The following is a 14,715-nucleotide window of genomic DNA, read 5'->3' on the forward strand; positions in this document are numbered from 1 at the left end:
ACATGTCTTCTTTTGAAAAGTGTCTGTTCATATCCTTTGCCCACTTTTGAATGGGCTTGTTTTTGTCTTGTATATCAGTTTTAGTTCTTTGTAGATTCTGGATATTAGCCCTTTGTCGGATGGGTAGATTGCAAAAATTTTTTCTCATTCCGTTGGCTCCAGACTCACTCTAATGATTGTTTCTTTTGCTGTGTAGAAGCTCTGGAGTTTAATTAGGTCCCATTTGTCTATTTTGGCTTTTGTTGCCAACGCTTTTGGTGTTTTAGTCATGAAATCATTGCCTATGCCTAGGTACTGAATGGTTTTGCCTAGATTTTCTTCTAGGATTTTTATGGTGTTAGGTCCTATATTTAAGTCTTTAATCCATCTGGAGTTAATTTTAGTGTAAGGTGTCAGGAAGGGGTCCAGTTTCTGCTTTCTGCACATGGCTAGACAGTTTTCACAACATCATTTATTAAACAGGGAATCCTTTCCCCATTGCTTGTTTTTGTCAGATTTGTCAAAGATCAGATGGTTGTGACGGTGCCTCCAAGGCCTCTGTTCTGTTCCATTGGTCTATATCTCTGTTTTGGTGCCAGTAGCATGCTGTTTTGATTACTGTAGCCTTGTAGTATAGTTTTAAGTCAGGTAGTGTGATGCCTCCTGCTTCGTTCTTTTTGCTTAGAATTGACTTGGCTATGCGGGCTCTCTTTTGGTTCCATATGAAGTTTAAGGTGTTTTTTTCCAGTTCTGTGAAGGTCACTGGTCGCTTGATGAGAATAGCCTTGAATCTGTAAATTACTTTGGGCAGTATGGCCATTTTGATAATATTGATTCTTCCTAACCATGAGCATGGAATGTTTCTCCATCTGTTTGTGTCCTCTCTTATTTCGTTGAGCAGTGGTTTGTAGTTCTCCTTGAAGAGGTCCTTTACATGCTTTGTTAGTTGTATTCCTGGGTATTCTATTCTCTTTGTAGCAATTGTGAATGGCAGTTCATTCTTGATTTGGCTCTCTTTAAGTCTGTTATTGGTGTATAGGAATGCTTGTGATTTTTGCACATTCATTTTGTATCCTGAGACTTTGCTGAAGTTGCTTATCAGTTTCAGGAGATTTGGGGCTGAGACGATGGGGTCTTCTAAATATACAATCATGTCGTCTGCAAATAGAGACAATTTGACTTCCTCCTTTCCTAACTGAATACACTTTATTTCTTTTTCTTGCCTGACTGCTCTGGCTAGAACTTCCAATACTATATTGAATAAGAGTGGTAAGAGAGGGCATCCTTGTCTAGTGCCAGATTTCAAAGGGAATGCTTCCAGTTTTTGCCTATTCAGTATAATACTGGCTGTGGGTTTGTCGTAAATAGCTTTTATTATTTTGAGATACGTTCCATTGATGCCTAGTTTATCGAGAGTTTTTAGCATAAAGTGCTATTGAATTTTGTCAAAGGCCTTCTCTGCATCTATTGAGATAATCATGAGGCTTTTGTCTTTGGTTCTGTTTATGTAATGAATTAGGTTTATAGACCTGCGTGTGTTGAACCAGCCTTGCATCTTCAGGATGAAGCCTATTTGATTGTGATGGATAAGCTTTTTGATGTGCTGTTGATTTGATTTGCCAGTATTTTATTGAAGATTTTTGCATCTATGTTCATCGTGGATATTGTCCTGTAGTTTTTTTTGTTGAGTCTCTGCCGGGTTTTGGTATCAGGATGATGTTGGTCTCATAAAATGATTTGGGAAGGATTCCCTCATTTTGGATTATTTGGAATAGTTTCAGAAGGAGTGGTACCAGCTCCTCTTTGTATGTCTGGTAGAATTTGGCTGTGAACCCGTCTGGACCTGGGCTTTTTTTGGTTGGTAGGCTATTAATTGCTGCCTCAACTTCAGCCCTTTTCATTGATCTATTCAGGGTTTTGACTTCTTCCTGGTTTAGGGTTGCGGGGATGCAGGTGTCCAGGAATTTATCCATTTCTTCCAGGTTTACTGGTTTATGTGCATAGAGTTGTTTGTAGTAATCTCTGATGGTGGTTTATATTTCTGTGGAATCTGTGGTGATAATAATTTTCTAATCTGTAATTACAGATAACCCAGGAAATCACCAGTAGAGTGCATTTTCCACTGTGTCCTCATCTGGCTAATTGAAGATGAATTGCTCAATATGAAACAATGCATTTCAGGTACAAAATGCTGCCTCATTTGTGGATTAACAAGCATTGAAAGACAATGGCTCCCAATGAAAATGTACAAAATCAGGGAATCTGGTTTAATTTTCAGTATGAAGGCTTTAGCTTATATGTCGGGGGTAGAGGACAGTTTGTGCTCAAAGCAAAAGCATAAACTATACAGCCCTGAAACATTACTGCTGGTTCTATGATTCCATGAACTTTAGCCTAGCAATCATAATGTTTATGGAAACAATCTACAGCAGATGGATACAACAACAGCGACAAACATGGAAATAATGTGTTTCTATGCTGACTGCCAAGGCTTGCTTGGGAAGAACACAATATAATGCTTGTTAGTTATCTCTGCTAAGTGAGAATACAAATAAAAGAAATATCCTTCTCTGGCTCAGAGATACATTCTATGACATTATTTTCTCCTTCAAATATCTTTTAAGCCAATATTAAAATTAGCATTCTATGTAAATATAGAACAAATGATTATGGGAGGCAGGCCAGAAATATCTAATGTGACATAGAGGAGCCAGGGAGAGTTTAACAACAAAGGGGAGATAATGTAGTGTACTGGTAAAAGCATAGACTGAGAACCAGAACACTTAAGCTCTAGACAGAACCCCACTTTAATATCTACGTCCACTAAGTCACTTATCTAAATGGCCCTTGTTTCTCCATCTATAAAATAAGGTAGGTGAGGGGTGTCAGGTAGAATAAGTGATTTCTAATTGTACAAGTTTGTAGATAATTTAAACATGCATAATCAAGAAACATATGCTCTATATGAAAATCCCAATTTCAGAACTGTAGCATCACAGTGCATAACTGAGCCAAAAATAATACCAACACAGTATATCATTCAATGCATAATTGTAAGAAACAATGGAGAATATCGAGCCAATCAATTTAATCTATTGAACTGAGGGCTAGAAATGTTAAGCCAATCTATTGAACTGAGGGCTAGAGATGTTAAGTAAATGGCTCAAGGTCACACAACTAGCCCAGATAGGGAGGTGGGGTTAGAATTTTCCTGCTTTTTCAAAGCCTATAGGATGACACTGAGGAAAATGTTACTAGGATGTACGAAACAGAAAATATAAATCAAATGTTTATCTTTTCTGTTTAATACATCCTAATATATCAGATAAAAGCACAGATAGATAATTCACCTATAGTATCTGCAATTAAAGGGATCTTAAAATACATCTAATCAAATTCTGTTTAATAAATGTTAATGATTGCTATTCAATTTGCTTAAATTATCGTCACTTTCTAAATTGACAAAAAGTACCAAACATGCCACAGGCCACAGAAAAACATGTCTCAACAGTTAGAACTTCATAGACTGTCATGTATAAATCAATATTTACTAAATTCTTCACTGAAAATCAAGGAGGAATATGAATGCTAATCCATTTTGGGACAATATTATTTTGAGAAGTGCTTACTTACCAATGCCAATCTGAGAAAGAATAAGAAAAGTAGTATGGCTCAAATGAATGGTCAGGCCCAAGATATTCTGCCCATTAGATGTAATAGAGTTTATCTTTCCAATTGGAACTAAAAAATATGATAGTAGCCTGAATCCACAATTCAGACAGCCAAGAAACCATCAGGATTATAAGACTTGGGCTGATTTGTCTTTGTTCCTTATGATTCAGGTACAAAAAAGAATAAATAGCAATATCCTCCTTTAAAATATTTAGCTATCTGGACATACTTTTCATCCTATAAAGGAGCAGGAAAAAGATCTGGCAGGATAGTTCTAAATGAGATGATATGAGATAATACAGAATAGGAACTGAATAAAAATAAATATTATTTGGGAATTCTAATACTAAAAAATCTAAATAATGAAACATAAAGTTTATAATATTTTACGTAACTCAGATGATTTTCTAAACAAAATGATAGTGTTAAATTTATACATTTTAAGAGAAAAATGCTGTAGTGATCAATAACAACAACAAAAAAATAAATTTCTTGTATTAAGAGCTTTATGACCAAGCCTAAGACTAAGTGTAAGAAGACTTTTGAGTCTCCATCCACAGAATAAAAGAAATGTTAAGTGGGAAAACAAAAGGTAACTAGCATTTTTATTCTTTTTTTTTTTAATAAATTCAACTTTTATTTTAGATTCAGGACATACATTTACTACTTTTACTTTAGATTCAGGGGATACCTTGGTATATTGTATGATGCTGGGGTTTGGGGTACAATTGATACCCATACCCTGATACTGGGGATAGTACCCAATAGTTTTTCAACCCTCCCTAACCCCTGTAGTGGTCTCCAGTTTATAATGTTGCCATCCTTATGTCCACTAGTAGGCAGTGTTCAGTTCCCACTTCTAAGTGAGAACATGCAGTATTTGATTTTCTGTTCCTCCATTAATTCACTTAGAGTAACAGCCTCCAGCTGCATCTATGCTGCTGCAAATAACACAATTTCATTTTTTTCCATGGCTGCATAGTATTCCATGGTGCACATGTACCACATTTTCTTTATCCAATCCACCACTGATATGCACTTCAATTGATTACACATCTTTACTATCGTGACTAGTGCTGCAATGAACATGAAGGTGCATGTGTCTTTTTGATAGAAAAATTTATTTTCTTCTGCATTTATACCCTGTAATGGGATTGCTGGGTAGAATGGCAGTTCTGTTTTAAATTCTTTGAGAAATCTCCAAACTGCTTTCCACAGAGACTGAACTAATTTACATTCCCACCAACAGTGAATAAGCACTCTCTTTTCTCTGCAAAAGATGCCAATATTTGTCATTTTTTGACTTTTTAATAACAGCCATTCTGACCAGTGTTAAATGGTTTCTTTGTGGTTTTGATTTGCATTTCCCTGACGTTGAGCTTTTTTTCATACAGTTGTTGCTGTTGAGCATTTTTCACACAGTGATGTTGAGCATTTTTTCATACAGTTGTTGGCCACTTGTATGTCTTCTTTTAAGAAGTGTCTGTTCATGTCTTCTGCGTACTTTTTAATGGGAATAATTGTTTTTTGCTTGTTGAATTCTTTAACTTCCTTGTAGATTCTGAATATTAGGCCTTTGGTAGATGCATAGTTTGTGAATATTTTTCTCCCATTATATTATGTGTCTATTCTGTTTATAAATTAGGTCCCACTTGTTAATTTTTTTTTTTTTTTTTTTTGCTACAGAGTCTCACTCTGTCACCCAGGCTGGAGTGCACTGGCATGATCTCTGCTCACTGCAACATCTGCCTCCAGAGTTCAAGCGATTCTCCTGCCTCATGCCTCTCCTAGCTGGGACTACAGGCATGTACCAACCACACCCAGCTAATTTCTGTAATTTTAGTAGAGACAGGGTTTCACCACATTGGTCAGGCTGGTCTCGAACTTCTGGCCTCAAGCGATCTGCCTGCCTTGGCCTCCCAAAGTGCTGGAATTACAGGCATGAGCCACCACACCCAGCCTCAATATTTCTTTTTGTTGCAATTGCTTTTGAAGTCTCTATCATGAAATCTTTTCCCAGGCCTACGTCCAGAATGGTGTTTCCAAAGTTTTCCTCTAAGATTCTATTTATAGTTTGAGGTCTTACATTTAAATCTTTAATCCATCTTAAGTTAATTTTTGTATATGGTAAAAGGTAATAGTCCAGTTCCATTCTTCCGCATATGGTTAGCCAGCTATCCTAGCATCATTTATTGAAGAAAGAGACCTTTCTCCATTTCTTATTTTTTGTAGATTTTGTTGAAGACCAGATGGCTGTAGGTGTGTGGCTTTATTTCTGGGTTCTCTAACCTGTTCATTGGTTATGTGTCTGTTTTTGTACCAGTACCATGCTGGTTTGGTTACTGCAGCCTTATGGAATAGTTTGAAATCTGGCATCATGATGCCTCTGACTTTGTTCTTTTTACTTAGAGTTGCTTTGGCTATTTGAACTCTTTTTTTAATTCAAAATAAATTTTAAAATAGTTTTTTCCTAGTTCTGTGAAAAGTGACATTAGTAATTTGATAGAAATAATATGGAATCTGTAGATTGTAACTAGCACTTTTAAAGCAGTAATTACCACATCTAAAAAACTAAAGTGAAATGAAATGATACAGATCTGGGAAAACTAACTTGGATCATTCACACAAAGGGAAAACAGAGACGAAGAGAAGATGCAGGAAAAGAGTCATTTTTCTTCTGTAGGACGACAGAACATCTGAATCATTCAGAGGACTCATCTCACTTTAACTCTGTCACTAAACCATTAGGATACCTAGCTAAAATGCTGGAAACAAGAGATTGTTATGGCTACACATTCTTTTACTCTCCACAATGTATATTATTACATTATTTGACACATAGTTTTACACATTAAAAAAACTTTAGGGTTGAGAAATCTAAAACCAGAAAGACAATCATGAATGACAAAGATAAAATATTTTAGCTAAATAAGGGTATTTAAGCGGTTCATATAAGTGACCAGGGCTCAGAATAGTGGGGATCTGCTAAGTCTGTCCTCCTAGTAAATGCTACCATGTTGGGTGAATACAAGGAGACCCCAAAAAAGGTAGAGAGGTGTAACCAAGTGGTTTTATCCCATTCTCTCTTCAAAGCTACACATGAATAGCATGATCCTGTAAATTTTTCCATTTTCCCTGTGTGATAGTTGAGTATTTCAGAGCATTTCTTTCAGTTTACGCTCTGCACACAATTATACTCAGCCACATTCCTACCAAGTCTAACTTGTCAGTATTGTCACCTGGTCCCTTTCCAAATTCATCTACACCCAGTGGACTCACGAGACATGAGAAAGGTATCATCAGACATAATTAACTTCATCACATGTAACTAAATACACAAGATTCTGTCAAAATAAGTGGCACTTACTTATGTCCATTTAAGGCTGCGTGGTGTAAAGCAGTGTAACCCGAACTGTCTGTGCAGTTCACATTGGGGCCTCGCCAGATGCTGCAAATGAAGCACAAGTGCGGAGTTAACAGTGAAGCAGGATCTTGCCTTGAAAAACAAAAAGAAGCCTGGTAGCCCCACAGCCAGCAGCAAGTTGCAGATGAAAATTTTAGCCATGTGGAAAATGATTGCCATCTTCCATGATTTTCCTTCAGAACATCAACTTCATTTATTTGATAAATAGAAACTAATAGAGAATGCAACTATTAATAACTTCAGAAATTATTAACAAATGTGTGTCCACAGTCATACATTGAAGTCTGGATTCAAAAATTCCCTATTGCTTTCTGTCATTACTGAAACATTAGAAGCAACTAACATTCAGCTACTCTATTCCATACCAAAGAATACGATTTATGAGACCTGCCTCATGCCTGTTAACAGACTCCTTCTGAGGTGGCAGTGATTTATATAAGTTATAAGATATTTTGCATTTTAGGAAGATTATAAACTCTTTTTGCTGTTCTATTGCAACCAAGAAAATGTAATCAATATTTCATACTTGAAAATAAAATTGAAGATTTGGACTGCTGTAAACCATGAGAAGATTCTAACAATTTTGCAGTCATCATTGATTTTATGATACAATATATTCTGGAGATAACATGTAACTATATAAAAGAGTCTATTTTATTTTTGATAACTACAATCAAGGAAACTCATTTTAACTTTTGGAAAATAAAGCACTGAAAGATACTTTTCCAAAAATAGAACCAAAAAAAATACTTTATCTGATGTTCATGGTTATATCAAAACTATCAAAGATAATATCTAATGATAAACTAGTTCACATATTCGCAAAACATTTATTGTACACCATTTGTATGTCACATATTGAGCTAGGCACTGGGAGCACAAAAATCATAACTCAAGGTCCTTCCTTACAAGAACATAGTGTAATGGAAAAGATAGACATATAAACTAATAATTACAAAGTAGTAAGATAATTGAGGTACCAGAGAGCACACAGGCATCTCTGAAAAGAAAATGAATAGCAAGCTATTCCTAACAAGGGGTCATGATAGCCTTAAACTAAGGTGGGTCAATGAAAATGAATAGGATGTGTTTATTTGAAAGTTAATTAAAAGAATTAATAAAACACATGGATCAACTGGAAGAAGACAGGAAACTGGAAGCAGTAGTCTAGGGATGACTCAGACTTCAGGCTTACATGATTAGAAAAAAATGACAATATTAACTAAGTTGTGAAATGGAAAAAAGAGCAAATTCTGCTGCAGGGAGGACAATACAGGATGGAGAGAAAACAATGACTCCTAGTTTGGAGATGTTAAATTTTAAGTATCTGACTTATTTACATTATATAGGTTCAATGCAATCCCTATCAAAATCCCAATGGCATTCTTCAAAGAAATAGAAAAAAAAATCTAAAATTCATATGAAACCATAAAATACCCCAAATAGACAAAACAATTCTGAGAAAGGAAAACAAAGTCGCAGGCCAGGCTCAGTGGCTCATGCCTGTAATCCCATAACTTTGGGAGGTGGAGGAGGGAGGATCACTTCAGCTCACTAGCTTAAGACCAGCTTGGGCAACACAGTGAGACCCCATGTCTACTAAAAATAAAGAATCGAAAAAATTAGTCAGGTGTGGTGATACACACTTGTGATTCGAGCTCCTCAGAAGGCTGAAGTAGGAGGGTTGCTTCATCCTGGGAGGTTGAGGCTGCAGGGAGCCATAATCAGCCCACTGTATTCCAGCCTGGGCAATAGAGCAAGACCCTGTCCCCTCTGCCACCCACCCCCCCACCAAAAAAAGAAAAAATTGGAGGCATCACACTTCCAGATTCCAAATTCAGGGGACATATATACAATAAAATATTATTCGGCCCTAAAAAAGAATAGAAACTAACCATTTTCTATGATGTGGATGATCCTGGTAGACATTCTAGGGTAAGTGAAATAAACCATTCCAGGGTAAGTGAATAAGCTAAGTGAAATAAGCCAGACACAAAAAGAAAAATATTGCCTGAAAATATAAGGAATATGAAAAAAATAAAACATACAGGGATAGAGGACAAAAGAGTGGTAGGAGGAGTAGAACAGGGAAATAAATGTCAGAGGATGCAAAGTAGCAAATATGTAGGATGAACAAGTGTGGAGGTCTAAAGTACAACATGTAGACTACAGGTAATAAAAATTGTACTGTATATGGGATTTAAGCTACATAAGTAGATTTTAGCTGCTCTTGCCACAAAAACAAAAAATGGATAATTGTGATACATGAATATTTTCATTTGTTTCACTTTTTACTATATCCCATAACGTGGTATACCACATTAAAATTTATTTTTAGAAATGACACAATGAGATGCTACTATATATCTATCAGAATTGTTATTTTTAAAAATCCTTTAAAAATCTACGTTGACGGCCGGGCGCAGTGGCTCAAGCCTGTAATCCCAGCACTTTGGGAGGCCGAGGCGGGTGGATCACGAGGTCAAGAGATCGAGACCATCCTGGTCAACATGGTGAAACCCCATCTCTACTAAAAATACAAAAAATTAGCTGGGCATGGTGGCGCGTGCCTGTAGTCCCAGCTGCTCGGGAGGCTGAGGCAGGAGAATTGCCTGAACCCAGGAGGCGGAGGTTGCGGTGAGCCGAGATCGCGCCATTGCACTCCAGCCTGGGTAACAAGAGCGAAACTCCGTCTCAAAAAAAAATTGACAAGGATGTAGATGAACCAGGATTCACACACACTGCTAGTAGGCGTGTAAAATAGTGCAACCACTTAGTGAAACAATTTGGCAGTTTCTTTAAAAGTTACTTACAAATACCATATATATCATACCATCAAATCATATCATACAAATAACATATAAATAACATATAAACCATAGCCTAAAACAGAGACAACCCAAATGTCCATTAGCTGGTAAACAGACAAATTGTGATATATCCATACAAGGAAATAAAAAGAATTAAATACTCAGAAACAAAAGGAGTTAAATACTACAGCGTTGGTTGAAAACCTAAATCAATTAGATTCTCAGAACAAGAGTGGCTGCCCTTCAATCTCCCCAGCGGAAAGGAAGACATTCTCTGACACACATAAAATGCATAGTCTCTGGACTAGACCCCTGATTTGTAGACTTCATCAACTTCCGTGATGTAAATACTCTGACTGGAGGTCACTTAACTCAGCGATAGGAAGATATGCTAACAACTACATTTCACAAGCAGATACAAGCCAATGCAGCACACCATTGAAAGGCCGACAACCAACAAGTTCCAACACCATTAACTCAGAGCTTCCCATGAGTTTTTGAAAACCTTCACTCTCATATATGAACAAATAGTCAAAGACATTCAACCACTTGAGGAAAGCCTTTATTATTAATGAAGCCAAAACAAAAAATTAAGAACTACAGAAAAGAAACCTGAAGAAAATTGGGACCATGCATGGAGAAGAAATTTTCAAAAGTAGTTATCATTCATATCATCTCAATATCAGAAAAGATAATGAATGTAAGAACAATGCACTAAAAAAGAAAATCAGAGATATTAGAAATTTAAAACTCAGTAGAAAAATTAAAAATAAAGTTGATAAGGCCAGGCGTGGTGGCTCATGCCTATAACCTGACTTTGGGGAGGCTGAGGTGGGCAGATCACCTCAGGTTACGAGTTCAAGACCAGCCTGGTCAACATAGTGAAACCCCATCTCTACCAAAAATACAAAAATTAGCCAGGTGTGGTGGCACACGCCTGTAGTCCCAGCTACTTGGGAGGGTGAGGCAGGAGAATCTACTGAACCTGGGAGGCGGAGGTTGAAGTGAGCCGAGATCACACGACTGTACTCCAGCTTGGGTGACAGAACGAGGCTCTGTCTCAAAAATAAATAAAAAGTAAAAAATAAAGCTGATGATATATCTCAGATACTTAGAAAAAAAGGCAAAGATACAGACAAATAGAAGGGAAATCATAAGAAAAGTAGGACACCCATTCAGCAGTTACAACATTGAAAAACAGAGGTTCTTAAAGTCAAAACATAGAAAATAGAAGAGGGAAAACACTAAAAGACATCATTATAAAAAATTATCAGAACTGAAGGATATAAAATAAAATGTGCATGGACCAGGCACAGTAGCTCCCACCTGTAATCCCAGAACTTTGGGAAGCTGAGGTGGGTGGATCACCTGAGGTCAGGAGTTTGAGACCAGCCTGGCTGATGTGGTGAAACCTTGTCTCTACTAAAAATACAAAAATTAGCTGAGTGTGGTAGTGTGTGCCTGTAGTCCCAGCTACTCAGAAGGCTGAGGCAGGAGAATCACTGAACCCAGGAAGCAGAGGTTGCAGTGAGCAAAGATCACATCAGTGTACTGCAGCCTGGGTGACAGAGTGAGACTCCTGTCCAAAAAAAAAAAGTACATGGATAGCTTTGATAAAACATAAAAATAAAAAAAGACAAAGAAATAACTGAAGCAAGTCCAATATGGTCTTTTAAATTTAAATTAAACAAACCAATCAAATTCTTAAAACACCCATCCAGGGCTATTTTCTAAATTACTCCTCTTTCAACTTTAGTTATACTAACAAATCTTCACTATTCAGGTAACCTAGAATGAAGAAAAATTATTCATACCTATTACTTCTACTTCAGTCTACAAACTTCAATTATTAATATACACTCTCCAAGCTCTATGTCCAAGAAAATAAAAGTCCAAGAAACAACCAAAAAATGAATAAGATATCATCTCTTCCTCCAAAGAGCTGACAATCTAATTTTGAGAAAAATATACAGATAAATTACAATACAAGCAGTGACTATAGTGCCTATAGCACAGAAAATACCTAATAATTGTTTTTGATCAATCTTCTTGTTGTTCTTTTAAAATAAATGCTACAATAGAAAAATATTTAACTCCCTAAATTAATACATCGGTTTAAGGCAACCCCAATAAACATCTCTATGGAATATGTTAGGGAAAACTCAACTAAAGTTCTAAATTGGATCTAAAAGAATTTTCAAGGAAAAAATGTGAAACAAGAAGCAATAATGGGATCTATATACTATCAATTATGAAAACGTCATTAAAAAAAAACAAAAATTGAATACAAGAGGAGAGATCAATGAATACAAGAGAAGCCCTAGAAACAGATTCGTTATACATATAGGAATAAAGTTGACATCTGAAAGAAGCAAAAAAAAAGCATCATTTAAGAAGTAGTCACAATAAGTATGTTTTAATTACTGGGCAGGAAAAAAAAATTTCAATTCCCTACCCCACACCATTTAGCAAAATTTAATCCACAGGATTTGTCCTTGATATCTCAAACCTCATTCCTACCCTCTTTTTCTCATATACCCTGTTCCAACCACACAGGCCTCCTTAAAAATGTAAGTATACTTGAATCTTATGAATGTTGCATTTGAAATTCTCTCTGCCTAGAAAGCTTTTTCCTCAATCATATGGCTCAGTTTTTCTGCTCAAATGTCACCTCCTGAGAAACTCTCTCACTAATTATTCAGTCGAAAATAGCACCCTATCATCATTCTCTCTCCTTTTAGTTATGGGACTTATCACCATCTGGCATTATATTATTTATTTATATGCTTATTGTCTGTATCCTTACTAGAACGGAAGCTCCACCACACTATCTTTGGGTCTTAAAACAGTGACTGGAATATTGTAGGTGCTCAGAAACTATTTGTTAAATGAAATATAAAAATGCTGAGTACATATAAGAAAAATGTCAACCTCATTGACAATCAAAGAAAGCAAAAAACCTCCATATCATTATATGTTGCTTTATAAAATTGGAAAAAAGTCAATTCAGTAATGGTTAGGATGCAGAGAAAGAGACATTATAATAAGCTGGTGATGAAAATGTAAATTAGTACAATTTTTCTGGAAGGCAATTTGATAATACATATTTAAAAGCCTTCATAGTATGCAAATATGTTACCTAGAAATTCTCCTTAAGAATTATTTTAAGAAAGTAATTAATAGTTTGTACAAATATTTACCTATAAAAATATTTATCACAGAGTGAGAGTAGTAAAAATTATGGATTTTGATATAAAATGGCACTTAGAATAGTTATTCTCTCTTTGCTCTTGTCAACTAGATTTCTAACAGTGCCTGCCTCCAGAGCTTGGTTACTCATCTTTCTCTCTAGCTCTCTTATATGAGACCCACAGCATTGGGTCTCATATATGGCCCCAAGAGCATATGGCTTGAGCTCCTACAGATCAGGTTTTTTTTTTAAGTATATATCAACCTCCCAGGGAGGAGAAAGTCTACCAATAGAGTAGCCAGAGCTCCTAGAGAGGATGCAATTCTTCTTAGTTTTATACAATGGCTCAATATATGTGACAGATAAACAGATAATACTGTTTATAAAATGAAATCTCACAATAAAATGGAAAAATAGAATATTAACAGACAATTCACAGAAAAAGGAAATGTGAATGGCTAATAAATATTTGAAAATATAATTAACTTCACTGTGGCTAGCAAAGAGTAAAATAAAACAGTGGCTGCCTATTTTTCTACCATCAGATGAGCACAAATTTTTAAAGAAATCATTGATAACAAACAATACAGGCAAATACATGAAGAAATCGTCACTCTCACAGAATGAATGATCATTTAAGTGTAAATTGATACAACATTCTTGGAAAGTAACATGGCAATATATAATGAAGATTCAAATATGAATACTCTTAGACCCAACAACTCTACTTTTAAGGATGGATATCTATGATATAAAAATATTCATATGCAGACTACAGACACAAAAATATCCACTGTAGAATTTTAATAGCATAAAAGAGAAAGGGTCAGGTGCAGTGGCTCATGCCTGTAATCCCAGCACTTTGAGAGGCTGAGGCAAGCGGATCACCTGAGATCAGGAGATCGAAACCAGCCTGTCCAACAGGGCGAAACTCTGTCTCTACTAAAAAAAATTAGCCACGTGTGGTGGCAGGCGCCTATAATCTCAGCATTTTGGGAGACCGGGGCAGGCGGATTACCTGAGGTCAGAAGTTCGAGTAGCTTGGCCAACATAGTGAAACCCTGTCTCTATTGAATATACAAAAATTAGCCAGGTGTGGCGGTGCATACCTGTAATCCCAGCTATTCAAGAGGCTGAGGCATGAGAATCACTTGAACCCAGGAGGTAGAAGTTGCAATGAGCCGAGATCAGGCCACTGCACTCCAGCCTGGGCAACAGAGTGAGACTCTGTCTCAAATTAAAAAAAGAGAGAGAGAGAGAGAAAGGTCATAAACGCCCAGCAAAAAACTAAAAAATTAATTAGTCCAATTGCTGAAAATGAGGCAAAAAAGGAAAAATTAGGATTCATTCACACTATGAAATGTTATACAACTATTAAAATAAATAACTAAAAATAATTAAAATAAAATAAATAACTTTGATATATATGTATTGACTTCACAAGTTAACCAAAACATATTAAGTGAAAAAAGTAAATTGCAGAATATTGTATCTGTCTAAGCATTCCAAATGCTTTACATGCATTAGCTCATTTATATCCACACAACTATAAGATACTACTATTATTTCCATTGTACAGATGAGAAATATTTGCAACATAGAAAAATACATGCAAAAATACATTATTCTTTCTCTGAACT

General features: G+C 36.0%; 1 protein-coding gene across 15 annotated transcripts in view; it reads right to left on the reverse strand.

Annotated features, from left to right (window-relative positions):
- Nucleotides 1-14,715, reverse strand: part of ANKS1B (ankyrin repeat and sterile alpha motif domain containing 1B) — a 1,261,971-nt gene that overhangs the window by 1,095,461 nt on the left and 151,795 nt on the right. For all 15 annotated transcript variants that reach the window (XM_032285364.1, XM_032285340.1, XM_032285282.1 and 12 more), the window contains exon 2: nt 7,019-7,099. In XM_032285364.1, the coding sequence (XP_032141255.1) occupies nt 7,019-7,099 (81 nt within the window). The remainder of the gene's footprint in view (nt 1-7,018; nt 7,100-14,715) is intronic.

This window comes from Sapajus apella, unplaced genomic scaffold, assembly GCF_009761245.1.
Source record: "Sapajus apella isolate SASKATOON/1434 unplaced genomic scaffold, GSC_monkey_1.0 scaffold2, whole genome shotgun sequence".
Taxonomy (NCBI): domain Eukaryota; kingdom Metazoa; phylum Chordata; class Mammalia; order Primates; family Cebidae; genus Sapajus; species Sapajus apella.